We start from the raw sequence: 22763 nt of genomic DNA, 5'->3' as shown, positions 1-22763 counted from the left end.
TGACAAAGAGAATTGTCCTTCTCCATGACAATGCAAGACCTCACACTGCAGGTCAGACCTGCAATTTATTGGACAGTTTTGGCTGGGAAGTTTGAGACCACCCACCCTGCAGTCCAGACCTTGGCCGAGTGATTACCATCTGTTCCTCCACCTGAAACAACACCTCAGTGGCAACCGTTACAATGACGACGTGAAAACAACAGTGAACTCTTGGTGGTCAGAGCAGGTGGCGAGCTTTTATGAAGAGGATATTTTAAAATTGGTTCAGAGGTATGATATGTGTTTCTACAAACTTGGCAGCTATGTCAAAAAATAGAGTGAAGTATGTACTTTCTGAAAATAAAATTACTTTTTTGAAGTAACTTTTCGTTGTGTACTTCGGTTCAAAATGGACCTTACTTAAAAAACACGCCTTGTATTTATGTAAGTTATACCTGAAATATGTACATTTGACAAATTTCATATCCTTGCAATTTACTTGGTGCCTTGGTCTGTGGAACATGAAATAAATAAATAAATATAAACAAACTTACGTGTAAATGCAAAATACTCACCCATGTTCATCTTTCGATAATATTCGTACATACATTAGCATCTAAATAACTCGAGACCACATATCACAGTCAGTACATTCATACACTATAAAAGATAAATACTTTCACATACCTGTACAAAGGAACTACGGTCACCTCCATATTCAATTATCTGCTCTGTCTCAACAAAATTTGCAACACTGCCCTGGAAATCAACTCCACGTGTGAAGAGCCGTGTCCCCGCACGATAGCAACTGCGGCGAGACACTAAGGTCCACAGAAATGGTTTGCCATTCAGAGAACAATGGTTGACGGAAATGACTGACAAAAGGTAAAGGAAGTACAACTTTGAAGGCTACAATTTTACTTTATAGTTATTTTTCTTAGATCAGCTGTTTCAATTTGTGTTAAATACAGTTCAGAATGCTAATGAGGAAGTGCCGACACCACTTTTTAAGATGATCCTGATCCACTATAATAAAACAGGATACAACCCAACAAACATGAAAATGCCTCCTAACTTGCCACTGAGTCATCTTTTGACACATTAAAAATAGTACCCTGGTTACATAAGTTACAGAAAAATCACAAACCAGTGAGTACTTTGGAAAATATAAAGCAGTTGACAAATTGAGTACATTGTTACTACAGTAGAGATCCACAAAAACAACCATATGCAAATAAGTGCCACAGGAATATGCTTATTCAATCAATGCATAACAGAGAACTCAGTATCAAAAAACAAAACAGTGATACGTGTCATGTGTATGAGAGAAGCTAGCTGGGTGAGAAAAACTTGGTGAATGCTGTCAGTGTAGAGCCAATGGTAAGTTGGAGGCAGACAAATAGTGAGAAACAGGTAGCCAGATGGCTAAACATTCATTCTTATGAAGATAAAAGTTTGGCTTCTAGAGAGGTCAACCAAGATCACTGGCTGGCCCCCCACTCCTGCCCCCACATACATTCTTCTTTCTATAGGAAAATAAGTGAAAATGACAGTGTTAATACTTATGTCCAGTACATACTATTAATAAATGGAAGGCACAGATGTGTGACTGTTTTACAGCAGAACCACTATTTGCGTGCTCTTCATTTAGGATTACAAAGTTGTTCTACCTATCAGTGGCAGAATAATCAATTAAGATGACAAAATTGGACAACTAATGGTTCATTAAATGGATGAATATCTCCAACAGCAAAAATGTAGCACCAGGAGTGACCAATCAGATTTTATTTCTTTTTAATAGAGGCTTCAGATGTCTTTGCCATTGTTACTCCACAGACAACATTTTTTTCCGATTCCTGTTTTTCAACTATGGTAATTTTGTCAATGAATACCAAAGTATTCATCATTTTCCTCTGAAAGATAAATGATAAAGTCATTGATGATGAGCCTTTTATGTTTTCATTACACTACATGAATCATATACTATAGAAACTATCAAAAGAAGTCTCCAACACGTGACACTGAATCATCAAAAGACATACAAGTTATGCAAGTAGTAACATGTATTATATTATAAACCAAGACACTTAAATTTATTTGAGATTTAAATAATGGAAGAGGTCAAAGGTAACAGCTCACCGTATAGCTGGATCATTATATGGTTGACAGCACCTAAATAAGACTGACTATGATGCACACCATCCAACTGTGTTATACTGACACTACAGCCAGACTTGGGATGGTGGTTCTATCCAGTGGAATGCACAAGGATCGAAATGAGGGGGGAAGGTTGAAGGAAGATGGCTGATGGCTGGCAGAGAAAAGCAGCAAGAATATGGGGTAAGAATATGGCACTAGAAGGTTTGCTCTGGGCAGGAAGAGAGAGAGAGAGAGAGAGAGAGAGAGAGAGAGAGAGAGATGAGGGGGGGGGGGGAGGGTAGTACAGAGAGGGAGTTAGAATAAAGAATGTGTGTGTGTGTGTGTGTGTGTGTGTGTGTGTGTGTGTGTGTGAGAGAGAGAGAGAGAGTGTGTGTGTGTGTGTGTGTGTGTGTGAGAGAGAGAGAGATATATTGGGGGGGGGGGGAGAGGGAGGGGGATGAGTGAGAGATGGGGACAGGGGTAGAGGTGGGTGTAGGACAGGGGCTAGCAGAGATTAGGCCAGCAGGCTTGTGAGATGGAAACAAGTGTTGTAAGGATGATTCTCATCAATGCCATTCAGAGAAGCTGGTATGGTCGGGGGGATAAAGTCAAATGGCACAGGTTGTGAAGCAGCCACAGAAATATGTTTTGCCACTGGCTGGCCAACTACACTCTTGGCCAGATCTTTCTTTCAGGTGGACAACTGTTTGTTGGTCATGCTCATGAAAGGATGTGCAGAAATTACAGCAGAGTTGTTATGAAAGCTGCCTCTGATGAGGTAGGATAGGCCTGTGACAGGACTGAAATCTGATGTACTATGTCAGGGCAAAGGACATGACTTGCATCTGGGAACTTCGTAGGGATCTCACCTACATGGTAACGATTGAGATTTGGTATGGCATAAGGATGGATCAGAATATTTTGTAGTCTGGGTGTGTAATGCAGTACCTCTTTGGGAGGCATGTGAAGAATTGTAGGTAGGAATTTCCTCATTTCCTGAGACTAAATGCATCTGCACTAAAATTGCAGGTTTTGAAATGCATAGGTATAATAACGCAAGGTACTGTGGATCAAATAACTTCTGTCAAAGGATACAGCCATGAACTATTGGCAAGCAAAAGCGATGTAGTTCTTGACGTGTTGCCATTTCTCGTAAAAGGTTGCTGTTCCAGACAAACCTAGGATCAGCACGCTCATGAAGTGGCATCTGCAACATAATTAACAAAGTTATGTTACAAACTAACTGAATTACAGTCTTGTTAAATTACTATTTCTATTATGGATGCTGAGGAAGTGAGCGCATGAACTTGATTAACAAAGTGAGCATTTTTTTAACATCAGCCCAAGTGTTGTTTGAAGTGCTGAGACTATACCTCCCATTCTCTCTTCCCCCCCCCCCCCCTACCCTCCCCCCCACACACATACATTCTCTTCTACAAAGTAGGTGAAAAAGTGTGAGTAGCAGATGAAGTGGGAAGTAGGAGATTTATGTGAGACATAGCGACTATTAATGAGAGAAAAACATGGATGATTGTGATGATGATGATTGGTTTGTGGGGTGTTCAACTATGCGGTTATCAGCGCCCATACAAATTCCCAATATTGACTCAGTCCAATCTCACTACTTCCATGAATGATGATGAAATGATGAGGACAACACAAACACCTAGTCCGCAGGTGGAGAAAATCCCAAACCCGGTCAGGAATCGAACCCAGAACCCCGTGATCTAGAGGTAGCAATGCTAGGCACTAGACCACGAGATGCAGAGAGCTGGCTTGGTGAAGTAAAGGGTTGATGTAACAATAAGATTATGAATGATGAGGAAAACTGAAAAAGCTGTGTGTAGCAGAGGATAGGAGCTGCGCAGAACACAGTTTAATGTCTTGTCTATGTTGCCAAAGTTGGAAATGGTATACAATCTTGTAATGGAGATTACTGGAAAAGGAAATCACTCATGGCATTGTTTAAGGAATTATCCATGCGTGCAACTCAACTGGTTACTGAAACCACATCACACTAACAATAATACTATGATTCAGGTACATTTCTGAACATTATGTCTTCACTTTGCTGATAATAAGGACTTTCATGGGCATGCAGTTATGTGGTTTTTCAGAGTACGGATACTTACCAGCAGAAAATCACATTAACTGATGCTCATATATATTCAAAATGTGACCCCCACTTCAAAATACCACACTACAATACAAACACAATGGCAACACAGAGTGAAAATTGAGAAAGAATATATTGCAATGTTGTGTGTTTAAAATGACAAAATGGGTGGGAATTAACTCCACACTGAAAACTGTTTATAGTTTTATTAATACCTCAGCAGTTTTCATGGAACAAAAATTTTTGTTGCTTAAAATGACAGAATTTATTACATAATTGCCCATTTATGTCACTGCAGCTATCAGTGGCAGAAAGCATGACAACATCTAACACTGTGGGAATGGGCTCAGTTGGCACTTCAGTATCAACTAAGGCAGTCCATAGTACAAATATACAAATGGCAGTGAAGTGTTAAAGGACCTCAGGCCTTGTTAGATGCAAAGCCTGTAAAGAATTGACAATTGAAGCTAATGGATACAGCCTCTGTATCAGATTTGAGGAGGTGCAGTCACCCCATAACACCCAGGATGGAGGAAAACTTACAAATGCTTCAGGAAATGTACACTCAACTCCTCAGAAGTCACAAATACAGGCATTACATAACCACAGTTTAACCTGACATTCAGTTTCAACTGTTCTGAAGAATGAGTTCAATTTTTGTCCATGGAAATCATACCACTTCCAGAAATTATTGCGAGAAGACTGTGTTTCATCGGCTGGAATATAGGGAAGATGGTGCTTGCTTCGTATGAAGACTTGTCCAATATATTAGATAACATCCTGTCGTCAGGTAAAGCTGTTGGGGGTTTGTCAAACAGCACAACTGTTAGTACTGGGCAAAAGAGGATCCAGAAGTGGTTGTTAGAATAAGGCAAAATCGCCCAAACATCACAGTGTGGCATGGCATGATATCCACAGAAGTTATGGATTGATATTTCAATCTGGACAATAAACATTGCATGGTACCTGCTTGAAGTCCATGTTCATAGTATTGTATCCAATAGCCCAATTAAAATTACCTAATCTTTATGCAAGATGGGACACCATCTCACTTTGCAAAGCCTATACACATGTGGCTCCACACTCAGTTTCCTGGATGCTGGTTAGGATATAGGGGCTGCCTTGAAGAGCCAGCAAGGAGTCCTGACCTAAAATACTGTGTCGTCTTCTGCTTCTGGAGGTGGATGAAGAAGTTTATCGCGTAACACCAAATGCTCTTAATGAACTGGAGGCGTGAATTCATTAAGTTCTGGGAGACATTCATCTGTATTATCTGCAAAAGTCCATTGCAGACATCCCCAATCACTTGCAGAAACTGATTGGTAATGGTCATGTTTGAGTGGAATTTTAGCAATGCATAACAACTTGTATGGAACAAAATGATTTTGTTTCAAGAAAATTGGTTTCTTATTAATAAAAGTTATAAACAAATGTATATAGGAGGTTAATTCCCACACAACCTCTAAATAAGACAACATACCATGTGATGTAATTACACACATAAAAAAATCTACTCACCAAGTAGTGGCACATTGTAAATAAGACATAACATCATGCAGTGTAATTGGACAGATAAAAAATCTACTTACCAAGCAGTGGCAGTAGAACACACAGACAGGGATATTTAAATCTGCAAGCTTTCAGAGCCAGTGGCTCCTCCTCCTGGCAAAAGGGTTGAAAGAGAAGAAGGAGGGGTGAAGCAAAATGGCTGGTGAGGCTTAGGAAATAGAGAGACTTCGGAAATGTCACCCAGAATCCCAGGTCAAGGGAGACTACTAGATGGGATGAGAAGAAATATCATATGGATAGACAATGAGAGAAACACTATTAAGATCCCCAAGTATACAAAGCACAATCCTGCAGAAATTTAAACCAGTTCTCACATATCCACCTAGGTCTAAAGCTAAACAAACAACAAACTCACAGTTGGCACAATAACAAATAGGAGCAACTAAGATATACATAATTTTGTAAAATGAATCATATCACGCTCAAATTAATGTTGAAATGAAAGTCTAGGAAAAAGTACCCAAAATTATATATGGAAACTCAGTATATTTGCAGCAGTTTCACTTTTATTAACACAACTTTTCTTGATACTTTTAAGGGAAGTGACAGACGTTTCTCTTATTTACAAATCTGAAGGAAAGGACACAAAAATATGCAATAAAATACATAATATAATAATTACAGAATACATACTGGATAATTTTTCAAATTTACTGAGAACTACGCTCAGTTGACAGCAAAGTCAGGACCTCAGTGATAGCAGAATTTACAGGGGATAAAGTAGTCCGAATGAGTATACTGTACTAGTTCAATCTGCATGAAACTGTACAGTGTGTGGTGGAGGGTATACAGTGTAGCCTGTCATTACTCTTCCCTGCCCCCAACCATGGAAGGAAGACTGTCAATACTACAATATGTTGATTACATAAAATGTATGTTGTAGGAAGTAACACCTATCTTAACTAGAAAAAAAAGTTTCACATTATTATTTTTAATTTATGAATTAAATAAATGTAGTACTGAAGTAGACAGTGAAACCTGATGTTTCAGTTCATTTTGCCATTTTTAAAGATATGTACGCATATTATTAAAACTTACCTGAAGAAATTCTGGTGTTGTGTTGTGTAACCTTTGGAGTGTGTGTGTAAGGTCGTATGAGTATGAGAAGTACAGATGTGGTGTTTTGAGAACATGATCCACCATCGAGACATATTGCTGATTCTCTGCTGTCTGAAACAATTTGCCACATCACTAAACACTCCAGTAGAAAACACCAACATACAAGCCAAATAAAAGACTAAACATGGTGAAATCTGGAAAAAAGCAACCAAATACTGTGACTTAATAATCATTTTTTCTAGTGTTATTAAAGAAAAAATATTCAACTCTATTTAAAGAGTTTTATAATAACTGCGAATTTTGTCTGTTTACCTGTTTTTCAGTCAAATGCAGAAGAGTGCGTGAAAATGGAATGACTTCACATTCATCAATACGCCATATGTCTTGGTTATTGATAGTACCAACTTTCCATTTCCGTGTCACTACAATCAGGTAAGGACCTGCTATTAGACGGATTATACCAACGATACCACAAATTGGTTTGCTACTAGATGATTGCGGGATCTGAACATGTTTTCCTGGAAAAAAATACAGATTTGTTTGTTTTGGATTGTCCTATTGCAAAGGAAATAATCTTAAATAATAATAATTCATCATAAAATTACACCTACTATATATATACCGAAGCACCAAAAGAAACTGGTATAGGAATGCATATTCAAATACAGAGATAAGTACATGGGCAGAATACAGCACTGTGATCAGCAACGTCTATATAAGATGACAAGTGTCTGGTGCAGTTGTTAGATTGGTTACTGCTGGTACAATGGCAGGTTAGCAAGATTTAAATGAGCTTGAATGTGGTGTTATAGTCCATGCATGAGTGATGGGACACAGCATCTTCGAGGTAGTGATGAGGTGGGGATTTTCCCAAACAACCCTTTCACGAGTGTATCGTGAATATCAGGAATCCGGTAAAACATCAAATTTCCAACGTCAATACGGCCAGAAAAAGATCATGCAAGAATGGGACAAAGCTAAAGTGAATTGTTCAACATGACAAGTGCAACCTTCTGCAAATTGCTGCAGATTTCAATGTTAGGCCATCAACAAGTGTCAGTGTGCGAACCACTCAATGAAACATCATCGATATAGGCTTTCGGAGCCAAAGGCCCACTTCATGACTGCACTACATGAAGCTTTACACTTCACCTGAGCCCATAAACACCAGCATTGGACTGTTGATGGCTGGAAACATGTTGCCTGGTCAGATGATTCTCCTATCAAATTGTATTGAGCGGATGGACATGTGCAGGTATGGAGTCAACCTCATGAATCCATGGACCCTGCGTGTCAGCAGAGGACTATTCCAGCTGGTGAAGGCTCTGTGATGGTGTGGGGCATGTGCAGTTGGAGTGACATGGGACCCCCTGATAAGTCTAGATATGACTGTCAGTGACACATACATAAGCATCCTGTCTGATCGCCTGGATCCATTCATGTCCATTGAGCATTTTGACGGACTTGAGCAATTCCAGCAAGACAGTGCAACACCCCACATATCTAGAATTGATACAGAGTGTCTCCAGGAACAGTCTTCTGACTTTAAACACTTCTGTTGGCCACCAAAGTGCCCAGACATGAACATTATTCAACATAATTGGGATGCCTTGCAAGGTGATGTTCAGAAGAGATCTCCACCCCCTCATACGCTTACAGATTTATGGACAGCCCTGCAAGTTTCATAATGCCAATTCCCTCCAGCACTACTTCAGACATTAGCTGAGTCCATGCCACATTGTATTGTGGCACTTCTGCGCACTCGTGGGGGTCCTACATGATATTAGGTAGGTGTACCAGTCTCTTTGGCCCTTCAGTGTGTGTGTGTGTGTGTGTGTGTGTGTGTGTGTGTGTGTGGTGTTGTTATTGGTGGTGGTGGTGGTGGTGGTGGTATTACATGAACTACAAGTCACACATAAGAACCTTAAGATTAAAAATCAATCTCTCTCTCTCTCTCTCTCTCTCTCTCTCTCTCTCTCTCTCTCTCTCTCTCTCTCTCTCTCACACACACACACACACAAGCTTCTAGTGTGATGATGATGATGATGATGATGATAAAAATAAGAATAAAAGGTTTAGTCATGTTTCCAGTACAGCAAATCAATAGTGTCTTCCAACAGATAGTACACACGAATGAAGAGACAGGATATAAATAACAGCCTAGAGGCTTTTGCGGAGGTTGTTGTCTGAAGACCAAATGGAAGGATCAGCACAACATGCAGTCTGAATTTTACAGCAGATGGAAAGGCCTCATCCTTGAAGATGACCAAGATTTCTAGTCTATAATTGGCCTCTTAGATTAACTTTGTCACTACTTATGGATCAGCTCACTTCTGTATCTATACCTCAGAACTTGTACTCAATTTTCACATTAAAGGTAAAATTTTAATCTCCTCTTTGGCATAATCATAAATTCTAAATTAAATGGCAGACTTATTTGAATGTACTAAGAGACGCCATTACTAAACTTGGTTATCTCATTATGAAACACAGATTTAGAGCAAAAAGCTACAGAACTGAAATGCAAGTAGCAAAAATAGAACTAATAATACCGGGTGGTTACAATTAAAGCGCAGCTACTCACAGAGGTACAATGTGGGCTGTAATTATTGTATGGCAGGAAACTGGGCAGATTTTCTAATGCAATAATGAGGAAATGATTTACGCAGGAATAAAAATTAGTTATAGTTTTAGCCACCAGGTGCAAATCTGGCAGTGTGAATGCAAGGAAGGCTTGCAGAAATGTTTCCACATGTAATAGATTAGGAATGCGACGTGGGCAGAAAAGCTCAAACAAGTGAGAAAGGCATAATTTTGAATTTATTCTTAACCACCACATTCACAATTTGTTCAGCATGAGTGCCAGAGACGTCGACAAGACGCTGCATCCATAAAATGACATAATCAACAGTTTCCTGAGCAACTGTGGTGGAATCTGAGCAATGTGTTCATGTATACTGGCCTTCAGATCAGTTAAGAGACTGAACATGTTCCTGGTAAACGGGTCCTTTCAGATATTCTCAGAGCCAAAAGTCGCATGCATTTGGATCAGGTAATCATGCAGACCATGTAACTAGAAAAATTCTGGAGATAAAACACTCGTGGAAGATTACATTAAGCCCATGAAAGGGCAACAAAAGGTGTTGCCGCCCCCCCCCCCCCCTCCCCCGCATGAAAACAGCAGTTTCCACACAGCTAACCTGGTCCAACATAGAATCACATGCTGTAAAACATAGGAATTACATGCTCTACAAGGTGGGTCCTGATAATGTGCAGATGCCAAAGACGAACAGACAAAAAATGAAGGTGCTTGTGAATTCATATCGCGCAGTCACACACAGTGAGTATAATCGCTCCTCGAGCACAACATGCAATTTAACAGTACCCCAAATTTGGCAGTTTTGTGTATTCAGTGCACCCTGGAGTGTGAAATGTGCCTCGTCACTCCAAAGAATATTGCCCTGCCACATGTTATCAACTTTGAATCATGCCAAAAACCAAAGAGCAAATTCAGAAAGTTGATGTGGATCATGAAGTTTCATGTGCTGCACCATCTGGATCTTGTATGGCTACCTGTGAGAAATAAGACAACAAAAGCAGCACTACCCAGGGACTTGCTGCATGGTCAGTTACAGCAACCAAAGCCTTGTCAATAGCTTCCACTGAGGTAGGACGCCTTCCTCTTCCAGGTGCCACACCAAGCTCACCTATGTTTTCAAATATCATCATCATATTCTTTAACCCAGTTAATGGCAACGGGCTTCTCCTCAGACCTGTCAGTCAGTGATACTCTCTCAATGCATCACTGTAATTTCTGCTGTTCACATAAAGAGCATGGTCTCTTCTCTCGATACCCTTACTGTACACTCATGTTATGGTTTGTCAAATGGCATTGTGGAAGTCATACATCATACAAACAGTGTACAGCACCTAATGACCGCAGTCTGAACTAATGTTTTTTTCCACTGTAAATTGATCCCGCATTAATGCATTCCTCAAATCTCTTAAAGCAACTGTTAATACTGTTGGAATTGTGTGAAAAATATATTTCATGTGAAACGGCGGCAAAGTGCATCATATAGAATATAACAGACCTATCTGGTGCTACTGTACACTCTGAGTTTTACGTATGTAATTAATTGCTTCTTGGTTGTTGTGTTCAATGTATTTTACATGGAAGTGCAAATATAGTTACTGTCACTAAATGTGTTTTAATCACTATTACTTATTCATCTGTGTCAACTAACAGGTTATGGGCCCAGTGATGCATTTGGAATAAGTATATATATAATATAATAGTGAGAAAGTATTGGAAAAGTTCCAAGTAGTGCAACTGCATGCAATACAAGTTATACTTACAAGACGAACGCAACTCTTTTGTATTATTCTTCAGTGTTATTCTTTTCATCAAGAAAGATCAAAGTTACCATTAAAATGAGTGCGGTACAAATTCCGCAGACTGAAAGACTTATGGGTCACGAAAACTATGCAACATGGAAATTTGCAGTAGAAATGTATTTGTGTTTAGACGACCTATGGAATGTGGTGGATGGGACAATGAAATCCATCGATCAGAATTATTCAAGTACGGATAGGAAAGCAAAATCAAAGCTGATATTACTAGTTGACCCAGTGAATTATGTTCATGTTGAAAAAGCTGCGATGGGACAAATTACGAAGCGCATTTGAGGATGGAGGTCTTACAAGGAAAGTAGGATTATTACGTGAGTTAATTACCACTCATCTGGACAAATGCAAGAGTGTAGACGAATACATCAACAAAATAATAGCCACATTGAACCAACTGAGAAACATTGGGTTTGAGATCACTGACGAATGGATAGGGGCACTATTGTTGCTGGGACTGCCCAAAAGGTATGTGCCTATGATTATGGGGCTGGAAAGCTCAGCTATACCAATTATGGGTGACTGTGTTAAAGTGAAAATCCTACAAGATCTAAAGAGTACTTTAAGCTATCATGTATTGGAGAAAGAAACTGCATCTGCTCTTTATTCAAAAAACAAAAAGAAGAAATCAGTGAGGTGCTATAGATGGCAGAAGAAGGTGCATATTGCATCTCAGTGCAGAGAAAAAGTAAACACGAGGTCAGACACGCAGCAAAAGAGGTATGTTGCTGATAATCCAGAGAAAGGGATCAATAATAAAGGTAAGGCACTCTCATTTGGAGAGGTGGGTAATTGTCAACTGGAAAGGATTTTAGACTAGGTGCATCTGTGCATATTGTTAATGACAAATCCCTTCTTTATGATGTTAAAGATAAAACTCATATGGGAAATCTACTGTTGATGGCAGCAAGCTTCAGTGTCATTTGGCTGGGAAACTAGACCTACATGTAAGTGTAAATGGTGAACCCGATATGGTTACAGCCCATGATGTACATTATGTAAAAAATGTTAAGACTAACCTACCATCTGTAGGGAAAATTGTCAAGAAGGGAAATACAGTCATTTTTGACATGCATGGAGCAAGAGTGATCAATGAAAATGGTGAATTATAACTACAGCAAAAAACGAAAGGGGTATTTTAAAATTGGATACCATTGACAAGTAAACGCAGAAATGTTAGTCATTCAGTATACCCAGTGGAAGGTTTTTTATGGCGCCACAGATTTGGACACCTAAATAGAAAGAGTATGTCTAAAGAGGGATACGGTAGAGGTAATACAGAATTATAATGTAACCAAGGACCCTTGTGAAATTTGCATAAAAGGAAAACAAGCGAGACTACCTTTTAAGACTAGTAAAAGTAAATCTACAGATGTCTTACAGTTAATCCATATAGATGTATGTGGCCCGATGGAGTGCGAATCCATAGGTGGGAGAAATTATTTTCTTACGTTTATTGATGATTATTCACGATATACTCATGTTTATTTTCTTAGTTCCAAAGACCAAGTGAGCAACATTTTTCAGGAATATTGTAATATGGTCGAAAGGTGGACAGGAAAGAAGATTAAGGTCATCAGGTCTGATAACAGGAGAGAATACATTGTCGCAAAAGAAGCTGAGTAGCACCGTGGTGTAGTGGTTATGATATTAAACTGCTGCATGGTGGGTCGTGAGTTCAAAACTCTCCTGGACTGAAAAATTTTAATTTCTATATTCCGTTTGAGTACATCCTAGAAGTATCCACAAATCTCAAGAATCATTGTACTGGAATGTTCTGTAGCTGTATATATACTGTATGTGTTCTGGCCGGAGGCAGTTGGCTCCGAATTCTTGTATGTGGAAGTGCTGAATAAACCTTCGTTAAGTGAAGTTAGTGTTCGTTACTCATCTAACTACACCTTCTTCTAGGTTACATTATTCTGGTGGAGGCGCTGGGTATTGGAACTTGTGATAGCGCACATTATCGATGACACAGTTGCTCCCATCAGGCCACGATAGAGCCGCCATGTACGTGGCAAGAAACCCGAGTTCGAGCCATATTCAACAGATCACAATCTGTTGGAGACAGAAGAAGAAGAAGAAGAAGAAGAAGAGGACGTTATGATGACAGCAACTGTGTGTCACCACATGAGATATCCTTCCAGGTTCTCTGGTGATGATGGCCGAGATCCACACAAGTGGCTGAAGGTATATGAGCGTATAGCCAAATTTAACAAATGGGATGACACCATGTGTTTGGCTAACGTATTTTTCTACTTGCAGGGCACTGCCAAGCGATGGTACGAGAACAATGAGGAGAAGTTCACAAGCTGGGAAGTATTCCAGGCGGAACTGCACAAGTATTTTGGTGACACACAATGACAGAAGTGCAAGAGTAAAGATAAATTAAAGCGCAGGGCACAGCGTCCAGGAGAAACAACAGCATCCTACATTCAAGACGTCTTGGAGCTGTGTAAAATAGTGGATCCTAGAATGAAGGAGGAAGATAAGATTGCACATCTCATGAAGGGTGTTGCTGAGGACATGTATCAAGCCCTACTCCCGAAGGAGGTTTCGACAGCAGACGACTTCATAAAATGGTGCCAGTATATTGAGACAATGAATCAAAAAAGAATTACACGCAAGAAGTTTGAACGGCTTCCAAACGTTGTTTTGATGTCTGTGATGGAGGAAGCAACTGATTTCACAAGTGTTCTTCATCAGATAGTGAGAGAGGAAGTTCAGAAGGCACTTTGATTGCACAGCGAGCAAAAAACCGAGATGCTTCAAGAGGTCATAAGGGAGGGAATGGCCAATCTCTCGTCCTTAATTTCCCTTTAAAATGGTGAAAAAGTCGAGACCCAGGCGGAGTTACATTCCTACAATACAGCAAAGAGGAACCTATTTGGGCACCAAGGAAGACTGACATCTGAAGGACCCAGGATAATCAACCAGTATGTTTCCAATGTGGACGACTGGGACATGTGGTACGCTATTGTCAAGAAAGGCGGCGGATATTTAATGACGCCCATGCCAGAAGACAGCAGACCGATCTTAGCCGACGCCAACTCCGGGACGACGAAGATGAACAAGATGATGTGGGTGCAACACGACGTAGGTCACCATCGCCGCAAGCTAGCTGCTGGAGAGGATGCTCCCCCACATGCTGATCAAGGTCTCCATCACCATTTAGAAGCTCCAGCTGATCACTTAGCAACCTGGAAGACTAAAGGGTGCAACCTTCCCTGGAGATGATGCCGCCGAAGAGAAAAATCCTCCGCCGTCAATCACTACAAAAATGATAGGAAACTACGTTGATATCCTCATGGATGGCCAACCAGCCCAAGCTCTTGTGGACTCTGGAGCATCATATTCAGTCATTTCGGAGAAGTACCGTCGCCAGTTGCAGAAAACCATATTTGTCGACAACAAAACATCTCTGCCGAAAGTGGCTGACGGGAAATATGTAAAACCTACAGGAAGATGTACCATTGTGTGGGTAGAAGTGGCCATACACAGCCATTGCAATTCATTGTCTTAACAAGAGTGTAGTCCTGACGTCATTTTTGGATGGGACTTTTTGAAAGCTTCTCAGGGAATTGTAGATTGTGGTCGCTCGAAGATTATGCTAGATGAGATGAGATACTGTGGACAGGGTATCAACCCGTGGATCTTGTAGTGGAAGGTAAGAGAAGCATACCACTGAAGAATAACTTGGTCATCCCACTCTCTTTCGTCTCATTTAAGAACAGATTCGGTGAATTGTGGACAGTTAACTGATGCATGTGCGTAGCAAATGCTGAGCCGTTAATTGAAGAACAGCTGAGCGTCAGAGAAACATCCAATGCCGGGGCTGTGGGTGAAATTAGCACTACCACTACGAAACAAGATCTTCTAGCTCGACTATCACCAGATCTCATTAAGGAACAACAGAAGAAGCTACTTGCCATTCTTCAAGAGTTCTCTGAATGCTTCAATCCACAGGTGAAGAGCAAATTAGACAAATCGACGGTGAAGCACCGGATTAGCACTGGAGACCATCAACCAATAAACCAGAGAGCAATGGAATGTCGAATGATTCGCGACAAGGTAGAGAAAATGATGAAGAATGACACCAACCAGTCTTTGCAGAGCCCATGGTCATCACAAGGGGTCCTCTTCAGGAAGGAGGATGGCAGTTGGCGCTTTTGTGTTGATTACAGGAAGCTTAATAAGATAACTAAAAAGGATGTTTACCCTCTTCCACGAATTGACGATATACTAGATTGTCTGAAGGGGGCTAAGTTTTTCTCAGCCATGGACATGTACTCGAGATTCTGGCAAATTGAAGTAGAGGAGGCTGATCGTGAGAAAACTGCATTCATCACCCCTGAGGGCCTATATGAGTTTAAGGTAATGCCGTTTGCTTTGTGGAATGCACCAGCAACTTTTGAACAGATGATGGATAATCTTCTAAGTCACCTTAAGTGGACGATGTGCCTTTGTTATTTAGAGGACATTATAGTGTTCTCAGAGACATTTGATGAACATATAAAAAGACGGAGGGCCGTTCTTAAGCGTCTCCAACAAGGCGGACTGAAACTTAATCCAAGAAAGTGTCTCTTTGGAGCAAACGAAATCAAAATACTTGGACACCTTGTGTCAAACAGAGGTGTGTGGCCAAACACTAAAAAGGTGAGATCTATAACGGAATTTCCTATTCCTAAAAGTATTAGAGATGTGAGAAGCTTCCTCGGATTATGTTCTTATTACCGTCGTTTTGTCAAAGACTTTTGTATCAAAGCCAGGCCACTCTAAGAGTTGTTAAAAGCTGATGTACATTTATCTGGAGTGGTGCTCAACAAGATTCTTTCGATGTGCTGTGAAAAGCTCTGACAACTGACCCTGTACTTGGTCTGTATGATAAGAGAGCACCTACAGAACTACACACAGATGCCAGCGGGTATGGGATCGGTGCTGTTCTGGTACAAATTTCGGGTGGAAAAGAGAAGGTTATAGCCTATGCTTCTAGGAATACTTACAAGAGCCAAGAGAAACTACTCAATTACAGAAAGAGAATGTCTTGCTGTGATCTAGGCCAAGTGCAAATTTCGACAGTATCTCTATGGAAGGCCATTCACAGTTGTTACAGACCATCATTCACTTTGTTGGTTGACAGGTCTTAAGGATCCAACAGGACGGTGTGCCAGGTGGGCACTGTCTTCATGAGTATGACATTACCATAGTGTACAAAAGTGGAAGAAAGACCAAGATGCCGACTGTCTCTCAAGAAATCCTCTGCAAGACCATCAAGACTTTGATGAAGATAGTGATTGTCTCGCTGCACTCCAGGATCTCTCTGCTGAGCAGGAGGAGGATGCCAAGATATCTCAAATTATGCTTGGCTTAAATTGGTCAGAGGATGTGAAAGGACAATTTAAGGTAGTTAATGTATTACTTTGCAAGAAAAATTTTGATCTGTTTGGAGAGGTGGCTACCAGTGATTCCTTAACACATGCACTTACATGTTCTACAGAAATTCTATGACGCACCTGAGGCCGGGCATTTAGGATTTATTAAGACATACGATAGAATCCACAAGAAATTTTTCTGGCCAGGTTTATTTAGGAGTGTCCGTCAGTGTGTCGCACTGTCGAGAATGCCAGAGGAGAAAGGCAGTTCCTCAGAAACCACCTGCCCCCCCCCCCTTTTTTTTTTTTTTTTGGGCGCAAAACTGCTATGGTCATTAGTGCCCGGTCCGTGACTTAGGAAACAGTAAAAAACCGAAAATGGAAACCAGCAGCAATGGGAATGAAACTCAAAAAATTGGAGAAACTAAAAGCAGAAGGAAGGCTTAAAAATCCACAACAGAAAGGTGTTGGTTGTCCCAAAAAAAGCTTCAAATGACTGATTTCACTGGCACTAATAAACTCGAGAACGCGATCGGCCGAGCGCGTGTCATCTGCTAAAATTGATGATATATCAGGCGACAGCTGTAGACGGGCACGTAACGGAGTAAAATAGGGGCACTCAATTAAAAGGTGTCTTACCGTCCACAGCTGAGAGCAGTGGGGGAGGATCGCCACTTAAAAGATGTCGATGGCTAAAAAGACAGTGCCCTATCTGGAGTCGAGTTAAAATTACAACTCGTTCGGGAGGAAGAGGTCCAAGCACAAGGAAGAGCTTCATGTCCCACAATTTATTATGGGGAAGTGTCGACCAATGTGCGTGCCATAAAAGAACAACACGACGACATAAAACGCTCCGTAGATCGGCGAAGGGAATCGATTGAATAGCTGGCCGAAGAAGAGAGACTGCAGCCTTGGCCGCCATATCGGCCGCCTCATTTCCACATATACCAACGTGTCCCGGGAGCCAGAGGAACGCCACCGAGATGCCCCCCAGGTGGAGCAAGCGCAGACAGTCCTGAATCCGGTGGACCAGAGGGTGGACAGGGTAAAGAGCTTGGAGACTGAGGAGAGAGCTGAGAGAATCTGAGCAGATAACATACTGTATCCGCTGATGGCAGTGGATGTAGTGGACAGCCTGAAGAACAGCGTAAAGCTCTGCAGTATACACCGAACACAGGTCGGGAAGGAAGCCGAAATTGATTTGGGGTGTCGCCAACAATATAGGCACTCCCTACACCAAACGATGTTTTTGAGCCATCAGTGTAAATAAATGTGGCTTCTGTCATTTGTGCACATAGAGCAGAAAATGCCCGATGATAAACAAGTGAAGGGGTACCATCCTTGGGAAACTGACAAATGTCACGGAGCAGGCAGATCCGGAGGAACCACCTGGCTGACTCGTACCAATTCCACTAGCCGAAACGCCATTCCAGCATGTTGGGATTGACCTCCTCGGACAATTTCCAACGTCTGCTAGTGACAATAGATGGATTATTGTTTGCACTCATTATCCGGCACGCTATGCCATTACAAAAGCTGTGAAAACAGCCAAAGCATGCGAGGCAGCCAAATTCATCGTGGAAGACATTGTATTAAAACACGGTGCCCCAAGGTCATTAATTATGGCTTGAGGGAAAGTTTTTCAATCGCATCTTGTGACAGAGATAAACCATTGGTGCAACATTACTCATCACACGACGACTGCCTACCATCCGCAAACTAACGGGCTGACTGAAAACACCTTAAGAAGACCTTGGCTGACATGCTATCTATGTTCGTCAGTGTTGAGCAGAGCAACTGAGATGAGGTGCTACCTTTCATGATGTTTGCCTACGACAGTGCCAAACAAGACACCACAGGATTTTCGCCATTTTTCCTGATGCATGGGCGTGAGCAGACTACGATGATGGACACTGTGTTTCTGTTACATGCTGATGACGTGGACGACGACTACTTCAGCCAAGTGTTAACCAGAGCTGAGGAAGCTTGGCAGTTAGCTCGACTCCGCACGCTGCAGGCTCAAGAAAATGATCGCCGAAGATATGATGCAAGCCACCGCCCTGTTGTCTACCAGCCTGGTGACCTCGTCTGGATCTTCACTCCTGTTCAGAAGGTTGGTCTATCTGAAAAGCTCCTCAGTTGTTACTTGGGCCTTATAAGGCTGTAAGACGGTTGTTTGATGTTACTTCTGAAGTTGAAGATTTTGACCCCGACACAAGACGATGAAAGATCAGAGATACGGTCCACGTCCTTCGAATGAAGCCCTATAAGGATCTTGCCACCCAGGGTAAATTCGAAGCAGCAGCGACAGGCAACAAGTGGAAAGGTGACGACGAGCGTAGCAGCAAAAGAAGTTCTAAGAAGATCACTGCCAGGGCGAGAATCGATCATCGGGAGTCAGAGTATGCAGGACCGATGACGCATTCCCAGACTAGGACGACGTAACACCGAGATGCTGTTCTCTTAAGGAGGGAGCAATGTCACAGAAGAAGCTGAGTAGCACCATGGTATAGTGGTTATGATACTAAACTGTTGCATGAAGGGTTGTGAGTTCAAAACTTGCCTGGACTGTACAATTTTAATTTCTATATTCCGTTCGAGTACATTCTAGAAGTATCCACAAATGTCAAGTATCATTGTACTGGAATGTTCTGTAGCTTTATTTATACTGTATGTGTTCTGGCAGGAGACAGTTCACACCGTGCTCTTGTATGTGCACATGCTGAATAAACCTTCGTTCTACATGGCAATATTAACCAGAAATTGAAGACATTTCCGGCAAAAATGGGGATTGGCATCAAACTACCATAAGGTACAGCCCATTTCAAAATGGGGTTGCTGAGAGGGCTAACAGGACCATTGTCGAAAAAGCAAGGAGCATAACTGATCCTGGATTATCAAAAGATTTTTGGGCAGAGGCGGTATCTACGGCTGTATATTCGAACAATAAATCACCTACAAAAGCATTAAGGAATAAAACCCCCTGTGAGATACAGGTAGGAAGGAAACCTGACCGAAGAATATATGGGTTTTTGGGTGTGATGCAATGGTGCACATTCCAAAACACCTAAGAGAAAAATGGGGCCTGAAAGCTAAAATGTATATTTTTGTAGGCTATTGTGAGAATTCAAAGGGCTACCAATTAATGAGTACATTGAATAAAAGGATTGTTATAAGCAGAAATGTAGTATTCTTTGAAAATGGAAGCGACTCTGAAGAGGGTAAGACTACTAAGTTAACTGTGCCTGGTTCCAAGAATGAAACTTTATGTGAAGAAAGAGAAAGTGAAGAACAGGAAGAGGACAGTCAAAGGCAAATGGAGACTATTTATGAGGACAATGAGTTTGAGGACAAACAATATGAAGAGAACAATGTAAGGCATTCTTCTCGTGTACCAAAACTGAAAGAATATCCGGATTTTCAAATGTATGCAGCCCAGTCTTTTAATGATGAGCCAGCAAGAGGTGAAGAAGCAATGAGCGGACCGAACTCTACAGAATGGAAAGAAGTGATGGAGAGAGAATTGGAATCTTTATCTCAGAACAAAACCTTTGAATGGGTAAATATGCCAGCAGATAAGAAGTCATTACAGGAAAGAGGGGTATTCACTATGAACAGCTCCGAAAATTCATCACCAAGATATAAACCACGACTTATAATAAAAGGATATTCACAAAAACAGGGGATAGGTTACAAAGAAACTTTTTCACCCGTAGTCAAGTATGCGTCATTGCGATATCTTTTAGCCTTGGCATCAGAATGAAATTTAGCAATTCATCACATGGATGTAACAACAGCTTATTTAAATGGGAAATTGGAGGAGAAGATATATGCCATTCCAACAAGAGAAGCTATGAAAACCAGATTGGAAAGGGAAAAGATTTGGCATTGGCAAAAAAGTATTTATGGACTTAAACGGAGTGGACATTGCTGGAATCGATGTCTACATAAAACTCTAACATATCTGAATATGAAGCAATCTAAGGCAGATCCCAGTATATACTATAAAAGTGAAAGAGAAGGGATAATAATAATGGCAATACGTGTGGACGACTTCTTTATCCTGGATGAAAATGAAAGTCAATTTTTAAGAAACAGCTGCAAACAAAGTTTAAGGCACACGATTTGGGAGAAGTTAAACATTATTTAGGTATGCAGATTACTAAGGATGAAGAGAGACAAGAATTGAGAATAAATCAATCATCATATACAGAAAAAAATCTTAAAAAAATTTGGCATGATTGACTGTAAACCCATAACTAATCCAATGGAAGTAGGAGTGAAGTTAAATATAAATGAGACAGATGTGGAATGTGATAAGAATGTTTCATATTTAGAAGCATTAGGGAGTCTGTTATATTTGTCTCAGACGTCATGACCCGACATTGCTTTTGCCGCTAATGCAGTGAGCAGGTATTGCAGAGATCCAAAGGAAAAGCACTGGAAAGGCGTGAAAAGGATATTCCAATACCTAAGAGGAACTTCATACTACAAATTAAGGTACCATAGGGAAGGTAATGCAAAACTAGAAGGCTACAGTGATGCAGATTGGGGCAGTGAATTGGGAGATAGGCACTCCACTGCTGGCTGCTGCTTTAAATTAAAGAGAGGCCTCATTTCATGGTCCTGTCAAAGGCGAAAAACTGTTGCATTGAGTACTGTAGAGGACGAGTATATGGCGCTGTCTTACACCACACAGGAAGCATTGTGGCTAAGAACATTAATATGTGAAATAGAACCCAAGTTAATAGTGGAATATAATAGACCTATCTAGTGCTAGTGTATGCTCTGAGTTTTATGTATGTAATGAAATGTTCCTTGGTTGTTGTGTTCAATGTATTTTACCTGGAAGTGCAAATATAGTTACTGGCACTAAATGTGTTTTACTCAATTACTTATTCACCTGTGTCGACTCTAACAAATACATTTGATTAACTGTATGATGCATCACCTGCCCTCATCAAAGTAAACATTGTTCTTTATATCTAGTGATGTAGTTCTGGCAGTATTAAACCACAACATGGTGGTTTGCTGATGAGAACTCGGATAAAACATCAGAATCATGACAGCAGACAGCCAACAATGCTAGGCTAAAGCACTTTCTGCAAATATTTATTTATCCAGTCACATATTATAACTAAAGTAGGAGGAATGCAAAGGCATACCACCTTCAACAGGTTCATGACTTGTAAAGCACTGTGGTCTCCCAGCCAACCATCAGGTTGTTGATAGCTTTACCTTTGTCGTATTAAGCAATCACATTCTGATTTTACAGCAAAATCATTAACTTACACCGACACTGGAACAATACTGTCAGTATCGACACAAAACCGAGAATAGCAGCTAGTGGGTAATGCTTGGAAACGAGAAATGAAAGCTTTATCAGAGGATCTGCGACTGCTTGACAGTGCGTACGTTTTCGTGCAATTTTCGGACAACAACAGTATTTCTGCTATTTTAACTTGAGTTGTACTAAGCGTTCCCCCTAAGCAGCCTCAAAGACACGTAGAATTGATCAGTCTTTGCAAGTCATTGCAAAACACGTTTAGAGCACAGATGGTCACCAGCGGACATCGTTTTCCGAAGACGATTGTCTCACCTTGCAGAAGCATATCTTGGCTGACCCTGTCGATGACAAGCAGTTCATTGCTGTTAGTTGCTTCGATGTAAAACTTTTCTGGTGTTATATACCTGTGAAAAGAAATGTGTAGTTTTCACTGAAAAGATAAAAAACTGGGGTACAGGAAACGCTGAAAATAAAACTTGTCGCTAAAAAACATACAAGATATATTCATCATGAATATCCATTGTTGTAGTCATTCTGTATGATACATAACCTAATTACTTCAGTCTTGTTCCCACTTCTCGGCAAAGTCCACTGTTGTATGGAAATATCACCGCACTTTCCAAAGCTAATTGTCACAGATATTCCACCAGCTCACTCAAGATGACAGGAGAAAGATTTTGCAGAAACGTGATCGCTGTAAGCAAAGGGGTTTTCAGTGTTTTGTTAGTAACGTAAACAAAATAAAAACAGATTCATGGAAACGAAGCCACCAAAAATGTTGTGAAGACAACGCTTACGATAAGTCGAGCACCAATGGGCTAGAAAAAATAAGGGT

General features: G+C 40.8%; 2 protein-coding genes across 2 annotated transcripts in view; one reads left to right on the top strand and one right to left on the bottom strand.

Annotated features, from left to right (window-relative positions):
* Positions 1-22542, bottom strand: part of LOC124802794 (phosphatidylinositol-3-phosphatase SAC1) — a 77772-nt gene extending 55230 nt beyond the window's left edge. The window contains exons 1-6 of the mRNA XM_047263796.1: positions 22424-22542; positions 22241-22332; positions 7175-7380; positions 6842-6973; positions 3214-3325; positions 667-854 (exon numbers count right to left, since the gene is read on the bottom strand). Coding sequence (XP_047119752.1) covers positions 667-854; positions 3214-3325; positions 6842-6973; positions 7175-7380; positions 22241-22332; positions 22424-22461 — 768 coding nt within the window. The 5' untranslated portion in view covers positions 22462-22542. The remainder of the gene's footprint in view (positions 1-666; positions 855-3213; positions 3326-6841; positions 6974-7174; positions 7381-22240; positions 22333-22423) is intronic.
* A 122-nt stretch (positions 22543-22664) lies between these two features.
* The window catches only part of LOC124802981 (HMG box-containing protein 1-like), a 66428-nt gene continuing 66329 nt past the window's right edge, over positions 22665-22763 (top strand). The window contains exon 1 of the mRNA XM_047264081.1: positions 22665-22761. The gene's annotated coding sequence lies outside the window, so the exon portion shown is untranslated. The remainder of the gene's footprint in view (positions 22762-22763) is intronic.

This window comes from Schistocerca piceifrons, chromosome 6 (genome assembly GCF_021461385.2).
Source record: "Schistocerca piceifrons isolate TAMUIC-IGC-003096 chromosome 6, iqSchPice1.1, whole genome shotgun sequence".
Taxonomy (NCBI): Eukaryota; Metazoa; Arthropoda; class Insecta; order Orthoptera; family Acrididae; genus Schistocerca; species Schistocerca piceifrons.
This window is presented reverse-complemented; position numbering and strand designations above follow the sequence as displayed.